At 45.7% G+C, this 23,907-nt stretch overlaps 3 protein-coding genes across 6 annotated transcripts in view; 1 reads left to right on the top strand and 2 right to left on the bottom strand.

Moving 5' to 3' along the window:
• Positions 1 to 295: 295 nt before the first annotated feature.
• MRPL46 (mitochondrial ribosomal protein L46) lies at positions 296 to 10,850 on the bottom strand. 2 transcript variants are annotated; one of them, XM_029237496.1, is made up of 4 exons: positions 10,618 to 10,850; positions 9,089 to 9,278; positions 8,158 to 8,331; positions 296 to 662 (listed from the first exon to the last, which is right to left on the bottom strand). In XM_029237496.1, the coding sequence occupies exons 1-4, from the start codon at positions 10,843 to 10,845 to the stop codon at positions 412 to 414; spliced, it is 843 nt and encodes a 280-aa protein (XP_029093329.1). In that variant the 5' UTR covers positions 10,846 to 10,850; the 3' UTR covers positions 296 to 411. The 2 variants fall into 2 exon arrangements, with proteins under 2 accessions (XP_029093329.1, XP_029093330.1); XM_029237497.1 differs by having other exon boundaries at positions 304 to 662; positions 10,607 to 10,837.
• A 125-nt stretch (positions 10,851 to 10,975) lies between these two features.
• On the top strand, positions 10,976 to 22,571 carry MRPS11 (mitochondrial ribosomal protein S11). Of its 3 annotated transcripts, none has more exons than XM_029237499.1 (6): positions 10,976 to 11,098; positions 11,430 to 11,558; positions 16,593 to 16,691; positions 18,809 to 18,938; positions 20,402 to 20,467; positions 21,233 to 22,569. In XM_029237499.1, coding segments are annotated over exons 1-6 (534 nt in total). In that variant the 5' UTR covers positions 10,976 to 11,096; the 3' UTR covers positions 21,341 to 22,569. The 3 variants fall into 3 exon arrangements, with proteins under 3 accessions (XP_029093332.1, XP_029093331.1, XP_029093333.1); XM_029237498.1 differs by lacking the exon at positions 10,976 to 11,098 and adding an exon at positions 11,158 to 11,297 and having other exon boundaries at positions 21,233 to 22,568; XM_029237500.1 differs by lacking the exons at positions 10,976 to 11,098; positions 20,402 to 20,467 and adding an exon at positions 11,158 to 11,297 and having other exon boundaries at positions 21,233 to 22,571.
• Positions 16,727 to 23,907, bottom strand: part of DET1 (DET1 partner of COP1 E3 ubiquitin ligase) — a 56,371-nt gene continuing 49,190 nt past the window's right edge. The window contains exon 6 of the mRNA XM_029237493.1: positions 16,727 to 18,405. Within this exon, the coding sequence (XP_029093326.1) occupies positions 18,399 to 18,405 (7 nt within the window). The 3' untranslated portion in view covers positions 16,727 to 18,398. The remainder of the gene's footprint in view (positions 18,406 to 23,907) is intronic.

Genomic DNA, 23,907 nt, shown 5'->3' with positions numbered 1-23,907 from the left:
CTCATATCAAGTAGAAAGGGAGAGAAATACAAAACAGAAAATGGAAACTACATAGCAGTAGGTTTTTTTTTTCAGGGGCCTAGAAGCTTTCACAGAACTCAAGGCTTTTAGAAGGTTGATTCACTTCCTTCCATTCTTTCTTCCTGGGTCCATGAAGCCAGTTGATTCACTACAAAGTAATACAATCCTACTCAATTATGAGCATGGGAAAAAAAGGGAAAGGCACCCTAACAGACAGTTCTCTCTTGACAGAAAGAAGCCAGTAGTCCTCAAAGAACAAATCAACAGAGACCCACACAATGATAAACTTGTTTATTTCTCAGAATTTAGTTTGCTGCTTGATATTCCCTACAGAGAAGAGGCAACCCAACGTCCTGAGGCCCGATTGCAGACCTGTCTGGGCATTGTCCATCAAAGGTCCAAGAGAAACCTCCTAACCTGGGCCAGGTATTTTGGTTTCAAATAGTCACCCAGCTCCTCCTTACTGACCCACACATGATGGCCCTTCTTCCCAGCCTCGAAAAAGTCTCCAGTTAGCAGCAGTGCTTTGAAGAAGAATATTTTGGCCCCAAGGCTGCTCTCTGTCCGCATTGCCTGGGGGAACTTGAACTTGTAGTGGCCACAGGGTGCATTTCCCAGGAACTTGGCTTCCATGTTGTTCTCTGAGAAGGGGGGAACAGAATCGGAAGATCAGGATACACCCACCTGTTTACTATGGCGCCCAAAATCATTGGGGGTCTCTGCGAGAGCCACTTCCAGCCTGAGGTAAAAGCAATCCCTGAGAGTGAGAACTAGGGTCATTCCTGAAGACGCTTGTCTCCTCTCAATCCAAAGGTTCCTGGCCCATAGGCTCCAGATTCACTGAGTCCATTCCTCGTGCCAAGCTACTGCTCTCAGGCTGAAGTCAGCAATGCAGCCCAAATATCACTACCTGGGAGTCAGAGCACCGAGCTTCTAGACTCAGCCCTGTCACCATCTGTTGATGAAGGACCAAGACACTTGGTATCTGTAAAGCAAAGTTCGTCAGGCTTTTTTTTTTTTTAACATCTTTATTGGAGTATAATTGCTTTACAATGGTGTGTTAGTTTCTGCTTTACAACAAAATGAATCAGTTATATATATACATATGTTCCCATATCTCTTCCCTCTTGCGTCTCCCTCCCTCCCACCCTCCCTATCCCACCCCTCCAGGCAGTCACGAAGCACCGAGCTGATCTCCCTGTGCTATGCGGCTGCTCCCCACTAGCTATCTACCTTACGTTTGGTAGTGTATATATGCCCATGCCTCTCTCTTGTCAGGCTTTTAAACGCAATGTCATGTGGAAAGTAGAAAAAGGACCCAATTTGACTGCTGCAGGGTGAAGACCAAAGGTAAAAGGCAAAGACAGATGGACAGACAACATCTGCAATCTACAACAATGGGTTAATAACCCCAACCCAGCAATTCAAAGGATGGGAAAATGATGGATTAATTACTAAATGGCATTGGGAGAATGGGCTAGCTAAAAGGAAAAAATAAAGCTGGATCCCAACCTCACTCCTCACATTAAAATTGACACCATATAGGTCAAAGATTTAACAGTAAGTTAAAATTTTCATAAATGGTTTGTTCATTCTGGATTGATGGTTTCATAGAGGTTTAATATTTTCTGAATTTTTCTGTATTTAAAAATTTTTCACAAAGAAAAAAGAAACCATAAGAGTACCATAAAAAAAAAAATGTGGGATATTTTCTGTATCCTTTTTGAGAGGGGAATTCCTAACCAAGACACAAAATTCAAAAATCCAAAACAGAAAAAACATTTATCTACATAAAAATTAAAATCTTTCTGCAAGGAAAAACGAAGCATACAAAAGTCACAGACAAAATGACAAACTAGGAAAAATATTTTCAACACATTCAACAAAGGAATATCTTAAGGTATAAGTACTACTTAGAAATCAATGAGGAAAAAAACAACTCTAAAAGAAAAATGAACCATGCATATGAACAAGAAGTTCACATGAAAATAGTTATCAATGAACTATAAACTCATTAAAAGATGCTCAGTCTTATTAATAATTCAAGAAATACAAATTTATTTTCTATTTGATGTGTAAAACACATCATTATTACCGAAGTTCAAAAACTTTGAGCTGCAACATCACTATTAGAGAAATGCAAATCAAAACTACAATGAGGTATCACCTCACACAGGTTAGAATGCCCATCATGAAAAAATCTACAAACAATAAATGCCGGAGAGGGTGTGGAGAAAAGGGAAGCCTCTTGCACTACTGGTGGGAATGTAAATTGATATAGCCACTACAGAAAACAGTATGGAGGTTCCTTAAAAAACTAAAAACAGAATTACCATATGACCCAGCAATCCCACTACTGGGCATATACCCAGAGAAAACCACAATACCAAAAGACACATGCACCCCAATGTTCACTGCAGCACTATTTATAATAGCCAGGTCATGGAAGCAACCTAAATGTCCACTGACAGGCGAATGGATAAAGAAGATGTGGTACATATATACAATGGAATATTACTCAGCCATTAAAAGTAACGAAATTGGGTCATTTGTAGAGACGTGGATGGGCCTAGAGACTGTCGTACAGAGTGAAATAAGCCAGAAAGAGAAAAACAAATATCATATATTAACACATATATGTGGAATCTAGAAAAATGGTACAGATGAACCAGTTTGCAAGGCAGAGATAGAGACACAGATGTAGAGAACAGACGTATGAACACCGAGGGGAGAAAGGAGGAGTGGGATGTATTGGGAGATTGGGACTGACATATATATACACTAATATGTATAAAACAGACAACTAATGAGAATCTTCTGTGTAGCACAGGGAACTCCAATTTGCTGTACAGCAGAAACTAACACAACATTGTAAAACAACTATACCCCAATAAAAAAAATAAGTAAATTAATTTAATTTAAAAAAAAACTTTGAGCTGTACACTGCTTGTCAAGGATAAGGGAAAACTGGGATCTCTCAAACATACTGTGGGAGTGTAATTAGTACAAGTGCTATATTTGGCAAGAGATACCAATTTTAATTATACAAACCCTTTGATTTAGCAACTCTGCTTCTAGAATTCATCCTCCTGGATATAGTTATTTGCCCATGTGAGCACAGAGGAGTGTACACAGATGTTCACTGCAGCTTTGCTTGTAAAAGCAATACACTGGTTAAACAAACTGCAGTACATACATATATGAAGTATTACACTGGCGTTGAAAGTGTAAGATATGTCTTCACCTGCTGATATAGAGATATGCTTAAAAGCTGTGTATAAGAAGAGAAAGGAAGGTATGTAACCATGTATATCCCACTGTGTGGAAAAAAGGAACAGATAAAATATGTATGTGCTTGCAGTTTCTAAAAGGATACACAAAGTGTTCATGGTGATTGCCTCTAAGATGGGAAAATTACTTATTACTTCTTATACTACATTTAGCAGACACTGTTTGATAGTTTTTCACCATATACAATGAATTGCTTTTCTCAATATTACAAACAATAACAACAGCATCAGCATTAGATGAGGAATTCACGTATTATGTGAAATCACCTATGATACAAAATGTCAGCAGTGGGGATCTGTGGGTGGTGGAATAATGCTGGCATGTTTCTTTATACTTTTCTGTATTTTCCACTTAATTCAATGAATACATATTACTTTTCTATAATCTGGGGAAATGGATTAAATGTAATTAAATCAAAAAGAAAAAAAACAGTTCATTACAAACATGAGCAAAGAATCTGAACAGGCGGTTCACAGAAGAAGAAATACAAATAGCCATATGAAACATATGAATATATGAAAAGATGATCAATTAGCAATCAGGAAACTGCTAATCCAAAAGAGATCATTTCTTTTACTGATTGGACAGGCAAAAATTTTAAAGAGAGACTATTTCACATGTTGGTGAGGTCTAGACAAACAGGCACTCCTATACCCAACTCCTGAAAATGTCACATGCTGTGTACATTCTGAAGGACACTTGGGTGGCACCTATCAAAAATGTAAATGTGTCCATCCTTGACCATTAATTCCACCTCTAGGAATTCCATCTTGCAGAACTACTCGGGAAGTGCACCAAAGGGGAGGAAAAGAATAGACTTTGACTGTTTTATATTTATACTTTTATACTGCTTGACCTTTTCTTTGCCATTTTAATTATTTTATTTATGATTTTAATGAATTTGAAATAAATCAACATATTTTATATGCACCTATAAAATACTAATATATCCTTTCACACTTATTTATGGCAACGGGAATGTTCAAAGGAGGAAAGCGTGGTGCCAAGGAGAGCCCCTTTCCACGTGGTGCACAGGAGGTGGAGCTGAGCACCAGTCGTGAACATGAACGACTGACCGAGGGAAGCTAAGCTTCTGAGTCCAATGATCCTGGCAAGAAACCCAGCTGCCAACTCTTGTGTGATGGCTAAGGAAACCGAGAACGCAGCAAAAGCCCCTCCCATTCCATTCTGTCTTGCTCCCTCTCCTGCAGGCCACACAGGTCACTCTCAGGAAAGGATCAAGGGGGTGCACACTGGCTGCTGACATTTCATTAGCAGGTACTTACGCTGCTGGCAGAGCCAGAAAAGTGGCTGTGCACTTACACAACCAGATCATTTACTCAATAAACATTCAGCAAGTACCTACTATGTGCCAGATACTTTGCTGAGAGTTGGGATGACTGAGAGGGATAGACAGTATCCATATTTTCAAGGGAGTCAGAATTCTGGCTGGGGAGGGACAACGTGTTAATAAACAATTAAACGGCAATGGAATACGTGAAGAGCGCCTTCTCCACTAGGACATAAGCTTCCAGGAAGCATGGGTAGTGTTCTGTTCATCACTGTGACCCCACTGCCTGGAGAGCGTCCAGCAAATGGTAGGCAGAGAGTAAATGTTTGCTGCATAAACTGAGTTAAGGGCACACACAAGTGCTATGGGAGCCTAGAGGGAGGAGTAGCTCTCTCTACCCAGAAGGTTCCACCACAGAAGGTAGAATGTACTGACCAGTCAGACTAGGGAGGAGTAAAGCATTCCAGTCAGGGACCAGCAGGTCCCAAAACAGGGACGTATGAAAAACCACATTATTCATGGGATGCAAAAGGTTTGCTAGGTTAGAACTTGGAATATACATTAATGAGTGGCAAGACGAAATACTGATGAGCTCAGGACGAGAGCAAAAAGGATTTGTAGGCCCTGCTTGAAAGTCTGCTTTTATGGGGAATCTTTCAAGAATTTGAGGCAGAGAAGTGACAAGGGATTTGTGTTTTAGAAGGCTCATTCTGGCAGCACTGAAGAGGACAACACAAAAGCAAGGGGGAACTCACTTGGCATCTACCTCAATCGTCCAGTGTAGCGGTTCTCAACCACTGTAATTCCACTCCCCACGTAATGTCTGGCAGTGTCGAGAGACATTTTTGGTTGTCACACTAGTGGGAGTACGGATGGGTTAGTGCTACTGGCATCTAGCAGGTAGAGGCCAGAGATGTTGCTAAACAGCCTACAAGGCACAGAAGCCCCCACAAAGAATTATCCCTCCTCAAATTTCAATAATGCCAAGACTGAGAAAATCTGGACAAGTGAGAAGTGAAAAGCCTCCCAGAAAAGCTGCAGGAATAAAGAGGGGACTATTTAGAACAGACTAGATAGGACTCAAGAACTTATGGATATTGCAATGAGGTCAAGGATAACTCTGAGGTTTCTAGTTGGGTGAATGGGTAAGTGGTGATGCCAATAAGGAAGCCTGCAAGGACAAAAAGAGAAGCAGGCTGAGAGACTGGCAGGAACATCAATTTTGAATGTAATAAATTTTAAAATCTCTGTGGGGGTGAGGGAGAGCACAGGGACGGCATCTGCCAGCCTCTGTCCCCACAGGATATTTCCACAGGCCCCCAGATGTGTGCTGAATTGGATGCCTGCTCCCCCAGACCGATGCTTTATGTTAAACAAACAAGCCTCTTTCATAGAAAGTCGGGGTGTTTTTCAGTTGGCTGCCTCTGCACTGGGCTCTGGGGTAGAACCTAAATCACAGGTCTGTCAGGGATAACACAGATTGTCAAATACTGAACAAAATGGAGCAAAAGATGATAACCAACCAAGGTATCTTCCTCAAGATGATACCAGATGGCCAAGAAATGAAAAATCTCATTTTCAAAGAGACCCAAAATTCAAAGTCAATTTTAGAAGGCAGTGGGTTACCTAGAAACAGGTTCTGCAAAACTGAGTACTTCTTCAGGATCTGAAGTATGAGCTGAGGAGAAAATCAAGTGTGGATAGACCATATTCTAGATGCGACAGAACTAAAGAAATTCCATATCCTCTAAGTTCTTAGCACAACAATGCTGCTTTAAAAAAAAAAGGGGGGGAGGGGGAGTAACTGTGCAAAGCAAAAGATTCATACTATGCAGAGGCACAAAAAAAAAAATCCACTTCCCGAAGAATCCATAAATTATAAGAATCAAAAATGTAGGAAAAGAGAAAACCAGGGACTTCCCTGGTGGCATAGTGGTTAAGAATCCGCCTGCCAATGCAGGGGACACAGGTTCAAGCCCTGGTCCAGGAAGATCCCACATGCCGCAGAGCAACTAAGCCCGTGTGCCACAACTACTGAGCCCGCGTGCCACAACTACTGAGCACACGTGCCTAGAGCCCGTGCTCCACAACAAGAGAAGCCACCACAATGAGAAGCCCGCACACCACAACGAAGAGTAGCCCCCGCTCACCGCAACTAGAGAAAGCCCACACACAGCAACGAAGACCCAACATAGCCAAAAAATTAATTAATTAATTTTTTTAAAAAAGAGAGAAAACCAAACAGCTAATCCTGATCATTTTTATGACAAGAAACCATGAAAAATAAATAATGAAGCTTTCAGTGTCATAAGAACTGAAGCACCTTTTAATGTAAGTATTGATTACCAGAATCCCACTGGAATGAATAGTATCACTGGTGTTGAGTGGAGAGACAGAAATGCCTGAAGGGAAAGCGAGTAGGATCTATTAAGCCAACAGGACCCCTCATAGCTACACCCTATAATGACAAAATATTTTACAATACTGGGCCCCAAAGAAGATCTGGGCCAATTAAACAAAAAAAAAGTCCTAGAATCACCTACTCCTATGGAGAATGCGAAACTGTAGAAACCAGAAGGTGAATGTTTTGCACTCTGTTGGGAAGACAAGTTTTAGTGATCAGAAGCGGAAACTCTCCATCCTTCAGGTATGACAGCAGTTGTTAATTCATTGAGTACAGGAACTATGAAGAAGCCGCTACTAAACAACATCAGGCCCATTCAAATAGGGAGATGGGAGGAAGACAGCATCTACAGCCAAACTCTTGAGCCTCGTAGAGGAGATGATGGCCAGCCAAGACGATCCACTCAGCCAACCCAGCAGCTTTACCAACCTCCCCCGGCTCAGAACGAGTACGACAAGAGTCTTTGTTTAGAAACAAGCCAGTGACTAGACCTCCTACTTTCCCTTTAGAATAAAATGCAGCCACTGTGGATATTATTATTTGGAGAATGAAAAAACAGATTTTAGGGGAAAAAAAAAAATCAACCCACACAAAGAATGGGAAAAAATATGGAGCCAGATAAAGCAACTACCTTTTACAAGTGAAAGAATTTTTTCTTCTGCCATCAATAAAACCAATATGTTATTTTAAAAAAAAGAAAAGAAAATAGTTTAAAAGAAATAAAATAAAATTTAAAAATCTCAGTGCCAGGACTTCGCTGGTGGTCCAATGGGTAAGACTCCCTGTTCCCAACGCAGGGGGCCTGGGTTTGATCCCTGGCCAGGGAGCTAGGTCCCACATGCGTGCTGCAACTAAGAAGTCTGCATGCCGCAACTAAGAAGCCCTCATGCCACAACTAAAGATCCCGCGTGCCACAACTGAGACCCGGCGCAGCCAAAATAAATAAATATTTAAGAAAAAGAAAATCTCAGTGGCACAAAAAATCTCACTTGATCTAAGATTTTTTCTTAGCTGAAATTTTATAAATATCAAAGTTTCCATTAACCTTCCAACCTCCTACCCTTAAAGCCAGGCCCACAGCCAGCCTGCAAATCCTCAGGCTGAGTCTGAAGTGTGTCTTGTGGGGTTTAGAGGGAGGCAGAGAACTCACCTGAGAGTGTGGCCAGGGTTCGTTCAGCTGTTCGGCGGAGGGTCTCCCCGGGCTGCCACTCTGCCTGGGGCAGCATCCAAACGTCCTGGTCTCCAAGCTTCTCTCTGACCAACAGAATGAGGTTCCTGTCTAGCTTCCGGTGCACTGAGGTTCGGTCATTCTTTACATCGGCTTCTGTGAAGAAAAGAGGGGGTCACAGGAGACAAGAGGACTGTGTTCTGCCAGAACAAAGAAGATTAGAGTTTTAGAGTCCTCCTTTAAGGTAGAGCCACAACCTCTGCCCTCAAAGAACTTATAATCAAATTAGAACCCTGACCCGTCTCTCTAACTCTGACCTCTCTCAGGACACAGTCTCACAATCTTGAGGAAACTAAAATTTAACAAGAAGAAACCAAAAGCTGAACTCCTCCTTTGAAGAGCCAAACACAAAGTACTTTGAGCCTCTGGAAAAGAAGCAATACCCGGACACTACTATTTCATCGGTCTTGACACTGTTACTGACTTAACCAGCCCCTACTTTCTCTGTTCTTCAGTCTTCATCGTGAAATAAGAATAAAAGAACTCAACGCCCTGCTTTGGGAGGGATTTCAGATAAAATACAGGAGACTAGTGGAACACTTAATTTACCCCACTCTTAGTCCCAAACTAGGAGTTAAACCCAGATAACATTCCTGAGGCTTAACTGAAACAGATAAGGCTATCCCAATACCCTTACATCCCACTCAAAAATAACACAGACCTTGAAAAAATTATATTAGGGTGGATGTGAGGAACAGGGAAAAGAATTTCTTTTTCTCCCACGTGAAAGAAGTTCTATCATTTGAAATTATTTGTTACTTAAAACACAAGCAGGGGTTAAGCAAGAATCCTTTCTTTGGGAACCAGAATACCCCCCTTTTCTACCTCTAACTGGCCTGAAAAGACCACAAACCTGTTATTCGAGCTCCAGGTTTGAACTGTAGGAATTTCTGCTCCCACATGTCTTCCAAATCCTGCAACAGCAATATATTCTGCTCATCTTCTTCTTCACCATAAAGGTCGCTTTTCTTCTTTGCCAGTTTCTGGGCTTCATCCAAAGCACGAAGCTCATGGTCTGAATACAGGCTTCTCTCTATCTCGATCTGGGAAAATTAAAAGAGCAAAAATCTACCCCAAACTGGGAAAATTAAAAGGACAAAAAAAAAAAATAAAACAGAGCTACAGTGCACTTGACAGACTCAGAAGTTTACCACCCAACAGACATACAACCAAAACACCACAGAGAAAACAGAGAAAAAAAGATCAGCTGCACTTTGGGCTTGAGTTATATTTACTAAAACATTAGAATGTGTTTGGAGGTCAAGACTGCCACAAAGAACAGCGGACTAGGACAGGCATTGCCTGCCCACTTACCTCCCTCCAGTCAGGCCAGTCTTTGATTAGAATCTCACTCACCATGAACGTTCCTGCTTCAGGGAGTTTACAGATGCCATTCCTTCTCCCTAGAATGTTTTCCCTCATGCTCTCCTGGGAGATCCCTACTCATCCTTCAAATCTCAATTTAAATATCACTTTTTTTAAAATATCACTTTCTTAAGAAAGATATTCTATGACACCTCCCATTAAAATCAAATTAATGTCCCTGTTAAACACTATTACAGTACCCTGTGTTTTCCTTTACAACACTTACCAAAGACTTCAATTCCATCATCATGTGGTTATTTGGTTATTGACTGATGCCCCCTCCACCAAATTGAAGTGCTCTGAGAACCACAGCTATGTCTGTCTCATTCACCACTACATCCCTAGCACTTAGCAGTGTCTGTACAAAGTGGGTCCTAAATGATTATCTACAAGGCGATTAATAAAATGCTTGCAGAGTAAATTAATAAGCCAAGTAAAAAGGACAGAAGTGAAGTTTTTATCTCTCAGTAGCCAAGACAAAAACGTCTCAGGTTCTGGGGGAACATAATATCCTTTAATCACTATGGGGATTTAAGATCCTCATAGCCACTACACCGCTTTTGCCCATGTCTCTTCACTTGCCCCTCACACAAAAGACTTTATCACAGACATCTTACGGATGTGCCCGTTGCCTTTTCCTTACGCTCATCACATAACACTTTCTCCTCTCTAAACTGTCAACTACCTATGATAAGGGCTGAATCCGTCTTGTTCACCATCGCATACCCAGTATATTGACTGAAAAAGGAGAGCATCTCCAAAGAGTTGCCGACGATAACAACAGAAAAGCTCAATGAAAACGAAGTACCTTTTATTGAACGCGTACTACGTACCACACCAAACCAGTAAGGTAGGCACCATTTTGCAGGTAAGTATACTGAAGCTCAGAGAAATGAAGTAAATTGCCCAAAGTCACACAAACTAATCGGTGGCGGAATCGGGATCAAACGCAAGTCAGCGTGCCTCTACTGCTTCCCCAACTGCACCCAGAAGCGACGACCCGCACCTCAATCCCACCTGCTGTAGCAAAGCCGCCATCTCTTCCTGCAATGGGGTCAGCAGCTTCGAGACCAGCGGTGGCCGCTGCAGGCACAACGCGCCCAGCAAGCGCCATGGAGACGCGCTGCTCGAGGGTGCGGCCGCGAGAGCCAAGCTGCGAGAACTCAGACTACGGGTCCAGGGGCCCTCGAACTGCCGCCAGCACCTCGCCACCCCTAATACAGTCAGCCTTACACACCCCGCCATCTGTCAACCTTCCCACAATGTACCGCGGCTCCCAGCGAGGTCCTGGGCCAATCCTATATTCCCACAAGGCAGTGCGGGCACAGCATGACGGGAAAAGCTAGGTTCCCCGGAACTAGTAGAACGAACCATTCCAATATGGAGGGGTGGGCGAAGATCTCATGTTAGAAAACTAGGAAAAGGGAGGAGGACTCCCAGTTGCCACTCTCAACGATAGTTATTATGGAGCATTTAAATGGGAATAAAAATCTTTAATGTACGTTATAAAAAGGAATCAGGTGACTTTTCCTCTGCAACGCCCCCACAAACGCTCGTGGTGCTGGCTCCGCTCCAGCCCCGCCAAGCTCCGCGGTCGCCGCGGACGGGAGCTGAGTGGGGTCAACTCACGTCATGCAGGTTGTAAGAAACGCGGGGTTTTGGCTCTTGCGGTTATGGGCTGGGCCACCGACGACCAGGTAACAATGATTATCCCCTCCGAGCCTACGGCCACCCGCGGGAATTCGCTCCTGCCCGTGTCCCAGGAGACACCTGGACTCCAGTTAGGATTCGGTTAGGCCTGGACCTCACCGAGCTTTCCTTCTCCACAGGGTCGCCGTGGCCGGAGTGCCGGCCCCCACCATCCACACTATCGCCCAGCAGATGCAAGACGCAGGGACCAAGCCGGAAGTTGAGAAGGCGAAGGCTCCGGCGCCAGCTCCGAGGCGCAGCAGCTTCAGGTGAGGGCCGCTTAGGTCCAGCCCTCGGGAGACTGGCACCACTTTCCAGAGTCAGAGAACCAGTGAATTCCCAACTCTTTGTCACTTGCCATCTGCGGGACCTTATGCAGATTAATCTTTGAGCCTCAGCTTTTTCGTCTGAAAGTGGAGATAACGCCGGAAGAGGTTGTGAGGATCAAATGAGATGAGCTTTGGCACAAAATGAATGCTCATGAACATTTGATGAATGAATGAGTGAACGTCGAAGTTGTATAGTAAATATCACCTTTGTTTCCCTCTGGGATCACGTCAGACTAACAACCTTCCCTGGGTCTCGGACACAAAAGCGGGCGGGGATGGGTGGCTACACTAGGGTGTATGTTACGCACTTTTTTGAGTTGGTCTAAGGTCCAGGGTGGTTTCTGTGCTTAGCCCCAGCGACTTGGTAACTTGCTTTCCACAGTGCCACTACCTCTTTGTGCTACTTATACTTCACTATATTTAACAAACCTTTTCTAAGAACCTGCTTGGTGCCAGGCACCGTGCTAGGTGCTGGGGATACAAATGCAGAGGATCATTTCTCCCCACAAGCAGTTCATAGTCTACCAGGGAAGACAGACATACAAATGTTTTCACCATAATCTGACCAGTGGTATATTGGAGGTAAGAGATGGTTGTTTTGCAGTATGAAAGAGTGAGTGTCTGACTCTGGAGGAAATCAGGCAAGAGTGCCAAGAAAATAATGTGAAGCTAAGAACTGACTTGAATGGGAGTTCAGCTGGAAAAGATGAAAAGTCGTTTTAGGCAAACTAACAGTCTGTGTAACGCATGCATTGTGAAAGAATGCAGTGTATTCAGGTGTATGTGTGATGGCAGATGAGGCCAGCAGGGTGAGAAGGAATCCGAATGCTGAGGGTCTTATCTGTAACACTGGGGCTTTTACGCAGTCCCCACTGTAGGCAGTGGGGAGCTGCCAAAGGAATTTAAGCCAAGATTCTTTTATAGTCACTCAGCAATGTCAGGCACTGTTCAAGGTGTTGGGTATGCATTGGTGACCAAACACACAGAAGTCCCTGCCCCCGTAGAAGTTAAATTCGAGTGGATAGGGGACAGTATATAGAAAACAAGAAAAACAAATACGACAGATTGTAGGAGTGTGTCTAGTGTTTGAGAGCAGCAGCAAGAAGGCCAACGTGGAGTGATGAGTAAAAACAGGAGGTGGGGGCAAGAGGACAAAGGGGTGCAGCAGGCACGCAGGGCTACATCCTGTCGGCCTTGTGGGCCATCATGAGGACTTCAGCTTATTCTCTGAGTGAAGTGGGAAGTCACTGGAGAATTCTGAACAGAGGATTGACATGATCCTGCTTACATCTTAAAGGGTCCCTTTGGCCACTGTGTTGATATTGAACTGTAGGGAAGCAAGGGTGGAAGATGGGAGAAGTCTCCTAAGCAGCCAAAAAACTACTGAAGTAATCTAGGTAAGAAATGATGCTGGCCTGGACCAGAGTAGCAGCTGTGGAGGTAGTATAAATGGTCAGACTGATACATTTAGAAGATGACCAACAGGGTTTGTTAATGTAAGACGTAAGAAAAGGAGAGGACTGAAGGAGCACTCTAAAATTTTTGGCCTAAACAGCTGGAAAGATAGAGTTGTCATTAAGACAGGGGAGACTGCAGGAGCTTGGATTTGGGTGGTTAAGTTTGAGATGCTTTGTTAACATCCAAGTGGAGATACAATATTGACTATTAGAAATGGAGTTCAGGGCTTCCCTGGTGGTGCAGTGGTTGAGAGTCCGCCTGCCGATGCAGGGGACACAGGTTCGTGCCCCAGTCCGGCAGGATCCCACATGCCGCGGAGCGGCTGGGCCCATGAGCCATGGCCGCTGAGCCTGCGTGTCCGGAGCTTGTGCTCCACAATGGGAGAGGCCACAACAGTGAGAGGCCAACGTACCGCAAAAAAAAAAAAAAAAAAGAAAAAAATGGAGTTCAGGGGACAGATCTGGGCTAGAGGTATACATTTGGAAGACTCATCATATAGATGATTTGGGGTTTTTTTCTTTTGCCATGAGGCTTATGGGATTTTAGTTCCCTGACCAGGGATCAAACCCAGGGCCCCCTGGCAGTGAGAGCACCGAGTCCTAACCACTGGACCACCAGGGAAGTCCCTAGATGATATTTAAAACTCTAAGATACAAGATCATCAAGAGAGAAAGGGTAAACAAAGAGAAGAAGAGGTCCAAGGACAGCACCCTGGAGCCTCTGGCATTTAGAGATTTGGGAGATGAGGAAAAATCAGCAAAAGAAAAAGAAGAAATCTCCAGAGAAGTACTAAGAAAACCTGGAGGGTTTTGTGGGGCTTTTTTTTAATGTGGTTGAAGGGCAGAGAGATTAGCTATATCAAATGCTACTGATATGATAGGTCCATAGACTGACGACAGAATTGCTCATTGGGCTTAACATTGTGAGTTGGTCGGTGACCTTGCATTTTCGGTGGAGGTATGAGGGGCTAAGGTCTCAATGGCGTGGGTTCAAGGAGAATAGAAGACAGGAAGAAACAGCAGGTATGGTCATTTCTTTGAGCGGGAATATAGAAATGGGCAGGTGCTAAAGGAGGCTTTAGGATCAAGAGGTTTTTGTTTGTTTTTAGGTTGGGGAAATGACCACATGTTTTGCTGATGGGAATGATGCAGTAGAGAGGGGAAAGAATGAGGATGCCGGACTGCTGTCCTTGAGGGGCTAACACACAAGTGGAGCATCATAACAGGAGAGAAGGCAGAGATTGTGGGCACAGATGTTTGGTAGTGGGAGCTGGAAGAACTTCTGATTGCTTCTATTTCTCTGTGAAGGTCATCAGCGGGCAGTGAGGAAGCAGGAAGGAGTTGGAGGTCTGAGGGGACAAAAGAAGGTACAAAATAGTCATCCAGGACAGTGAAAGGGTAATTGAACTGTGGATGCGCTGTATGATTGCCAGCAATGAGGGCCCACTGGATGTTAGAAGTCATTAAAGTAAAGCAGCGGTTCTCAGCCTGGGACGGCTGTGCCTCCAAGGGGACTTTTAGCGATGTTTGAAGACATTTTTGGTTGTCACAACTTGAGGAACAATGTCTAGTTGGGTAGAGGCCAGGGATGTTGCTAAATACCCCACAGTGTGCAGGACAGCCCCCCTTCAGAGAATTCTCTTGCCCAAAATGTCAGTAGTACTGAGGTCAAGAAACTGTGATAGAGAGAGAGAGACAGTAGGTACTGCTGCACTACTGTCTATTTTTCTCTACCCAACTGTGCAGGCTATTTTCAATCCTTGTCAGCCATTTGCAAGAGATGCCGTGTGTGCGGGCCTGGTTTGAGGATGGGTATGAAGAGGCAGCAGAACAGCGGCAGAAAGCTTTGTCTTTCCTGTTTCTGGGCTGCCTCGGGGTGAACCACTTGTTCGTTTGTACATTGGACCTGGGAGGCTTAAAAGCTTGATCTTGTCTGTGCCTTCAGTTAAATGGTTCAAGCTCCAAATCCTTCCTAGTTCAAAAATCTTGCCCTATATAAAAGGTATTATGCTGGTATATTCAGACTTTAGAAGGCTTAAGTTTTTGACCCACAAGTCAATAGGGGAAATTATCAATGGGGAAATGATAATGTTTTAAATATTAATGTCATCTCAGAGCCTCGTCCACATTCCACCTCAGTGTAGGCTGATAAGCTGGCAACCTGCTGAGATGCTAAATCATCTCTAAGATCAGGCCAAGCAGGAAAGAATACACTTGTAACTCTTGAATACCACTGTGTTTACTGTTTTGTTTTTTTTAAATCTCTCTAGGGAAGCCAGTCAAGAGGATAATGCTCAGCTAACAGTGCATTCTCTAAATCAGAACCCGTTGTAGTTCAGGTGGCTGAGGGGATACAAACACTGATCTGATCTCTACGTGTAAGCAGGGTGCAGCAGCAGGTTTGCTCGAGTCTAGAATAAAAAAAAGCGCAGGTGGTGAGCAGAGCTCTGGACCAAGGTAGAGCCCCTCGACCCAAGGCCTGGCTTCCCTTGTTAACCCTGTTCCCCTATTTGTACTCAGTTTCTCCACCTGAAAATGAAGTCCTGACCGAGAGACAGCCAGAGGACAGATCGGACTGAGATAGAGAGGGGTCTTGAACTCAACATGATGTCTAGGCCAGTGTGCTAAACCCTGAGTTCACATTCTGACTCACTTGGGCTACTTCAGAAATGGATTCTCAGGCCCCATCCAGAAGTCTGGGGTGGAGTGTAAGCATCAGAACCACGTGATCCTGCTGTTCAGCCAGCATGGACAACCGCTGGTCTAGGATAGGGGTTGGCAAGTTGGCCCCTACCTAGATCTGGCCAGTTTCCTGTTTCTTATTGGACAGTAGTCACACCTATTAACTTACTGTTGTCTGTAGCTGTTTTTGCACCACAGTGGCAAAGTTGAGTAGTTGCAACAGAAATTTTATGGCCAGCAAAACCTAAAATATTTACTATCTGGCCCTTTACAGAAAAAGTTTGCTGACCTCTATTCCAGGGATTTTCTTTTAATAATAATGATTTTTATAAGTATTATTAAGATAATTTTGTCTTTTTTATTAAGATAATTTTGTCTTATCAATATGATATGAAAAATCATATTGTTTGTACAAACAAACAATAATATAGTCAAGATATCTGTGGTTGATAAAACAAGAAATAGAGATTCGACTTTATTTTTTTTAATGCAGAAAGAGTAGCTTATAGAGGACTGGAGAGTGATCTGATTACACTAGAAGGAACAGGGGAAGATGGGGAGCATGGATTAAATTCTCTTTCCTCCCAGCAGAAAGTCACTAGCTGTGTCTAGAGTCAGCAACTCAGGAAATGGCTGCTGAAGCACCGTGTTCACAGATGTGGCAGCAGCACCAGAAGGGTTGGGGGCAGTGACCTCAGGAGCAGGTTGAGGCAGAGAGCTGCTGTTTCTTATTATGAGTTTGTCTGTACTGTTGGCTTTTTTTAAACCTTGTAATTTTTTTTTAATTAAAAAAAAATCAGGACAACTTTACCTAAAATTTTTCTTCTAATTGCAGCATTTACCCTCCAATTCCAGGACAAGAGAGTTCTCTGAGGTGGGCAGGAAAGAAATTTGAGGAGATCCCAATCGCACACATCAAAGCATCGTACAACAAGTAAGCAGGGAAGGGAGCACCTGGTAGGGCTAGAGTGGGCTTCTTTCCCCTTCAGAGGGAGCAGACAAGTCAGGCTGCCACGTTCTGCACGCAGATGCTGATGCAGAGGTTCCCCCAGGCTCCCTCCTGGTTTGGGGAGACCACCTCTCTCTTTATGTAATTTGTTCAGATTTCATGAAAATGTGAACTAGGTTAGGCATATCCCATTCATAAGATTTCATTGCTGTCCTTGGGAATTGTATTTCCTGGTTCTGCTCAAGAGTTGGAGAAGAGTATATTTTAGGGCCAGAAAGTCCCTCTGTGAAAGTATTTGTTAAGTGTTAGTACTGGGGATGGGTGATTAATAAATGAGAGAGATTATTTCAGAATATATGATTTACTAACTAAGCAAAATGGAAACCACCAAATAAGGGTTGCTTTAAAGTACTCGCTTTGGGCCACCGTGCACCGACCTCTGCCTTTGTAGGGCTGCACAAGGTTGGAAGACTAGCGTTCTGTGTGGCTTTCAGACAGTGCTGGGTAAGTTCCCAACTGTGTGTTGGCAACAGAAACCTTGCTGACATCAGTAACATCTTTGCACACCAGCCCCCATTTGGAGATGGGATTGGTGTTTGGTCAAGAGTCGCCTATGAAGCAATTTAGAGAACAATACAAGAGACTGTTGGTAGTCAGGGCTAGAGGGTGAGCACAGGCGAGGTGCCATAGGATGCATTTCAGCTTTCATCTGGTAAGCTCGGAATGAGAGCCTCTGGATTTTCCTCTTCTCAGGTTGCTAAGGACATAGGTAAGCTCTCTTTGTTCGTTTGCTTTTTTAAGGGTCTGTGGCCCACTCTGTAGATTTCTATTGAGGTTGTCTCAGGGACAAGCCATTCTCTTGTCTATTTCTACTCTGTTCAGTGTAGAAAACCCAAGAAGCCGTGGTAGGGAAATGGCAGCCATAGCCAGGCCAACAGCAGGTGGCCTGAACCCAGGGCCAGCTCCAGCAGGTCTCCCCATAACCAATCTCTACTTCCCTCTGTGGTGAGTTCTCAGGGAGCTCTTCAGACCAGGAAACTGGGCAGTGATCAAGAGGGAAATGGAAAGCATATCTAAGGATTTCTTGAAGTTATTCTTAATTTTAATTTAACTTGTTAAAGAGTCCTTATCTTTTAGAGATATATACTGAAATATTTACAGATGAAATGATGGGTCTAAGATTTGCTTCAAAATAATCCATTAGTTAGGGGATAGAGGGGTGTAGAAACAGGGTTTATAGGTGAAACCAAATTGGATATGAGTTAGTAATTGTTGAAGCTGAATGGTGAGTCCATGGGAGTTCAGACATTATTCTATCCACTTTTGTGTATATTTGAAACTTTACCAATGAAAAATCATTAAAAATTACCTGATGTGAAAATCTAATTTCTTAGGGGAAAAAAAAAAGAAGAAGCCAGAAAGGACCCTGAATCTAATTAAACACTGGCTACAGGGAAGATACTAGGAGGAAAATATGCCACCTTTCCTCTGGATGACACTTAGCACCCTCAGATTATGGAGCTTCTGTTAGTCAGCTCAGGCCACTATAACAAAATACCACAAACTGGGTGGCTTAAACGGCATTTATTTCTCACAGTTCTGAGGCTGGAAGTCAGAGATCAGTGTGCCAGCAGGATCGGGTTCTAGTGACAGCTCTTCCAAGTTGCAGATGGCTGGCTTCTCGTTGTGTCCTCACATGCTGGAAGAGGGAAGGGAGCTCTCTGGGGTCCCTTTTATAAGGCACTAATCCAGTTTATAAGGGCTCCACCCTCATGACCTAATCATCTCCCAATGGCCCCACCCCCCAATACCTTCACATTAGGGGTTAGAATTTCAACATGAATTTAGGGGGCGGAGCCCAAACCTTCCATGCATAACGGCTCTCTTTATATGACTTGTCAGTTTTTAATGAGGTTTAGGGGTTGATTCTGACCTTTCCTGGCACCTCCTACAGGATAAGCTCAGAGTGAAAGCAGCTAACGGTCTTTTTCTTTCACACTCGGTCTTTTTCTTTCACACTCGGGCTTGTCTGGGCATGGGTTAGCGCTCTCTTACTCCCTTGAAGAGCCATTATATTCTGTACCCCTCCCCTCCTTTCCCAGCACACAGATCCAGGTAGTCTCTGCCGCTCACCAGCCCCTTGCCCGCGCTTCCTGTGGCACGGAGGGGTTTCAGAATGCCAAGAAGGGCACAGGCATTGCAGCGCAAACAGCAGGCGTAGCTGCCGCGGCGGTAAGTGTGTGTTCTTTCTGGCTCCCTCTGTGCTGGGCTCCACTTTTTGCATGGCTGATCACTGGCAGGAAAATTGTCCTTGAGGCGGCTCTTCAGAAGCAAGAGTATTGGCCAACTCTTGTTGGCTACCCTAACATGGGGGGTGGTTTGAAGAGGCGTGTGAAAACGCTTCTCTTTTCTCTTTCTCTCAGCTGCAGTAGAAGTGAAACACTCGGTTCATTCTAGAAGAGGCAGGAGCCAGGTGCTGAAGGCTCACCAAAGCCTCCTGGATTTAAAGACCAGTGCGGTGGGTGGGGTGTGGCTGTGGTAATGGTCCATCTGGAGAAGGTGTGGCATGTGAGGACTCTCCTGCAGTATCAGAGGGAGCGTGAACTGTTGCAGACCTTTCTAGAAGCAAGGTGGCAGTGAACTGCAGTTGGTGTATTTATTCAGTATCTACTATATGCCAGACACTTTACATTCATTATCTTGAATCCTCAGAAGACCCTTGGTATCACCCATGTTTTTAAGAGTCATTTGGGATTCAGAGTGTGTGGCTTGCTCAGAGCCATGCAGCCAGTCCAGTTCTCTGAACTGACCCTGCCAGGTCTGGGACCAGAGCCTGGGCACTGTCTGCTACAACACAGGCCTCACTGCCAAACCGGGAGTATCTCTGGAAGGAAAACCTTGACCTTCAGACAAAGCTCGATGCCCTAAAATACTGATTGCTATGTATCAGTGATCATCAAAACACACTAAATGGCCACCAGTGGGCAGGTTTATACACTTAAATATGTCAGTGTTAACGGTGGCTTCTGCATGGTGGATTGAGTGACCTGTGTGTTTTCCAGATTTTCTGCTTAAACTGCCTTTATAAACAAGAAAGAAAATTTTTTTTCTTTTTTTGCGGTACGCGGGCCTCTCACTGCTGTGGCCTCTCCCGCTGCGGAGCACAGGCTCCGGACGCGCAGGCCCAGCCGCCATGGCTCACGGGCCCAGCCGCTCCGCGGCATGCGGGATCCTCCCGGACCGGGGCACGAACCCACGTCCCCTGCATCAGCAGGCAGACTCCCAACCACTGCGCCACCAGGGAAGCCCAAGAAAGAAAATTTTAACTGTAACTAAAGATTAAAATGATAAGATAACACTTTCTAAGAGGGTACTGAGGCTTAGCCTTGGAGTCCAGGGCACTTTATGTTCTGAAATTCTGCCTTTATCCACCTGGGAAAAATCTGAGCAATATTTAGAAGTATCCACTAGGTGGCAGTGCTGTCCTGGGCGGAAAGAGATCCCAGCTGACTGGTGGTGTCTGTCCTGCACCTCGGCCATCTGCTCTTTGCTTCCTTCCCTGTCTTCTGCCTGTTTACATGTGTGGGTGCTTGTTCCATGGAGCTCATAACCCTGTTGCTCCAGGTGGCAGTAGCAAGGGGTTTGGACGTTGCACTTCTCTCTCAGAGCACTAACCACTTGCTGCTCCTCTTCAGAAAGCTACGGGGAAGGGTGTGACCCACGTCCGAGTTGTGGTTAAAGGCCTGGGGCCAGGGCGCTTGGTAAGTGACCTCGCTTCTTCGCAGCCCAGCATGTGTGCTTGCTTCTTCAGTTAGTGAGAGAAACGGGAGTGAGAGCAGAGGAGGGAGAGTGGACCCTGTAGTGGATTCCCCTAACAGCTTGAAGTTTCTTTCCATTGCCTCTAATCTCCTAAGCTTCTCAAAGCAAGCCCTGATCACTTAGTTTCAATTCATCACACACTTACAGAGTGCCTGCTGTGTGCCAGGCACTGGGAACAGAAAGGTGGCCCCTGGGGGCCTGTCACAAATGGGTCCCTCAGTACAGACTAGTGAGTGCAGTGGTAAAGCTTGTGCCCAGGGTGCTGGGAGCCTGTTGGGTGTGATCAGGAAAGTGTCCCCAAAGAGGTGACATCTCTACTGATTTTTTGAGAATGACGAGGGACTAACCAGGTATGCGTATGGGATTGGGGGAGGGGGGATCATTCCAGGCAGAGGAAACTACAAAAGCATAATGCTTAAGATGCGTTGAGATTTACAACAGTCTTTGTTCTTAGATTGTAAAGCGCAAGGTGGGACGTGGCAGGTGGGATTGGAGATGTGGGCGACGTTGAGGGCTTGGTGAAGGGGTTGGTAGGGAGAGCTCTGTGAGAGCATCAGGTTGGGACTGTAGATATCAGAGCCAGTGAGCTTTCTCATCCCTACGCTGCACCCCCCTCACCCCCGACCGGTTCCTCTCTGAGCCCTGTCTGGACACACTGGGGCATCGTTTCTGGGACCGTGCCATCCTGCTATTCCTTCTCTTTCCAGTCTGCCATCAAGGGACTGACCATGGGGGGCCTGGAAGTGATCTCAATCACAGACAACACCCCCATCCCGCACAACGGCTGCCGCCCCAGGAAGGCTCGGAGGCTGTGATGGGCAGGAAGCCTGCACCTGAACCTGACCTCAAGTCCCACCTCCAGCTGGATGTCATGGAAAGCACACTGTCAGAGCTCTCTCCAGGGAGGGCTTGTTAGAGACCCTTCAGACAGTAAGGGAGAGCTCTGCCTCCTTATGGGATGGCCTTTGCTTGTTCCTTCGACTGGAGACCAGTATGCCCAGAAGTGCCTCTCCTGGACAGGAAGGGAGCTACAGGAGCAGCTGTGGCCCAGATGCCAACCAGTAAATGCTGCAGCTGCTCTGAAAAAATAAAAATATCTCCACCATCTGTAGTAATTTGTGGGTTTTTTGCTTCCAGCATTGCAAACAGTAACCCCCCACTTCCTCCTGAAAACGAGATTGTGAATTGAGGTGAGACCCTCAATGGAAGGATTAAGATGTAAATGTGGGCCGCTAAGTACCAGGCACCTTCCTCTTTGGTTTCACATATTTCCTTTTTAGCCCCCTAACTAAGGGTTCCAGAGCTCATTAGGAACTTTTCTTACTAACTTGTAATTTGGCCCCAAATTGAGAGCTTTGTGCCTCCTACCTCTGGAGTATTCTGATAGCAGGTTGCACTGTTAGCAGGCGTGTCTAAAGTTAGTTAGCCCTAACAGTACGGGAGAGTGGTCCTGGAACCATCAGAGATTCCCCACAGTCAAGGCTGCGTTACACACTCCGTGGGCGTCAGCAACCCCAACACCCGAGACTGCATGACCCTAAAGGAGGGAGGGTAGAGTGGTATAAAACAGGGTTCTCTAGAAATTAGGGGAGGTGGAGGGATGGGCGAGAGCAGAGCCCAAATTGAGACGTGCAGGAAAGCGAGTCCGGGTGGTGCTGACACAGCGGGCTCAGCCAGGCTCCCAGGCAGCACTGACTGCTCAGTCGGGACTCTGGGGTCCCTGGATGCCACACAGAAGCCAAAGGTGGGGCCTCTGGGGACCCAGCAGGAGAGACCCCCCTCTTCCTTGGACAGAGGACCAAGGATGAGAGCATTACCAGGAGATGAAAAGGTGCATGTCTGTCGGAGGGGAGTCTGCAGGAAGGGCCTGCCGACCACCGAGGGGCTCCACGCCTGCACAGCCAGCCGAGCATTGCGAGTTGCCTGAACCCTGTGTAGTAAATGCACAAATGCCCTCTTATGTAGGGAAGCTGCTGCGTTACACAGGTTAGAGAAAGGGAAAGGACCAAGACCTGAATGTGAATTTAGAAGGAAAATGTCTCTCTACTGCCTTCTCTTCCATCCTTAGCAGGACCTATGAAGGTTAACTTGTGACCAATGACTAAAGGAACCCAACTGGAGGCTTCTTGTGTCGAAACCACCGACGGAAGGAGTTACACTTTAAAACTATATATAAACACGTTGCGTAAAAAACATGGGGCTCGTGAGAAACCGCTCTGTGATGTGATATGGTTTGGCCTTTATTCGGGTGGACAGAGGGCCTGGAGCAATTAGTTTAACAGAGCAAGAAACAGGCGGTTCAAAAGAGAAGCTTAAAGAAAGTCCTTTAGAGAGGCGTGGGCAGGGTCAGGGGATAAAGAGGCTGCAGCACTCAAGGACTAGCAGGAGCCGGGGAGGGACAAGCCCCCAGAACCTGGCGGCGCTCTAGTCACAGGGATGCGGCCTCTGCCAAAGCCGTGGCCCGCAGAGGGAGAGGACAGAAACACGCTGATGGCTCCAGCCTCTGGCTACCTGACATGCCCAGTGGCTGAGCCCAACAAGAACCAGAGCAGGGGAGCAGGGTGGTGCCATCCCTGGAGGGCCAGCCTCGCAGGCAGAAGAATGGATCTGGAGGGGCACGTGGAGAAGAGGAAGCACAGGCGGTCTCCATCATTCCAGAAGTGAAATCTTCCATACACTGTGGTTTTAGAAAGTGTTATTTTATTCCCAAGAGAGCATCGAAAAGGAAGGTACTGCCTGAGAGGGCCTACAAGTAGACAGGACACAGGGGACCCTAAAGGATCAATGGTCTTAGGGCCAGAAATGGAAGCCTGGCACCACCGCCGGGAGCCAGGTGGGGGGAGCACCGTCGACAGGGCGCCCAGGGGGAACGCACACAGCTTTGCTGCTGGGAGCCTCAGTGCCCTGCTGCGTCCAGGCTCTAAGAGGCCAGTGAACTTGTGCTCTCTTAGATTCTATCACCTCTTAATCGTGGGGTCTTGACCTCAGAGGCTGGCCCCTCCTCAGGGGAGGACCTTCACTGACCACTTAAGGCAGTTATCGTTCATCTAAATGCCAGGCTGCCCTTTCCCCTGCTGCCACAAGCCCTTCTCCGAAGCCAGCCTCTCGGTCCTGAGACACAGGTGACCGTGTGCTTGCACTTCCCCCTGGCAGAGAAGATGCAGAGCCTGGCACTGGGTCCTGAGTATTTGCACAAGCAGAGTGTTGGCATCAACTTGTGTGACAACACACTTACTTGTTTCCTGGCAGCAGGGCCTTGCGTTATTGCTATGAGTACATCAAAGCACAAAGCTCGTGGCCCAGGACTAGCTGCATAAGGAAAGCCTCTCCTCCCCTCTCCCCTCTCTTCTCTCGTCTGCAGGCAAAAAGGCAAATATAATTT

The sequence above is a fragment of the Monodon monoceros genome, unplaced genomic scaffold, assembly GCF_005190385.1.
Source record: "Monodon monoceros isolate NGI ecotype Baffin Bay Population unplaced genomic scaffold, NGI_Narwhal_1 Super_Scaffold_21, whole genome shotgun sequence".
Taxonomy (NCBI): Eukaryota; Metazoa; Chordata; class Mammalia; order Artiodactyla; family Monodontidae; genus Monodon; species Monodon monoceros.
The sequence above is the reverse complement of the archived record's forward strand: the minus strand, read 5'-3'. Positions and strand labels throughout refer to the sequence as shown.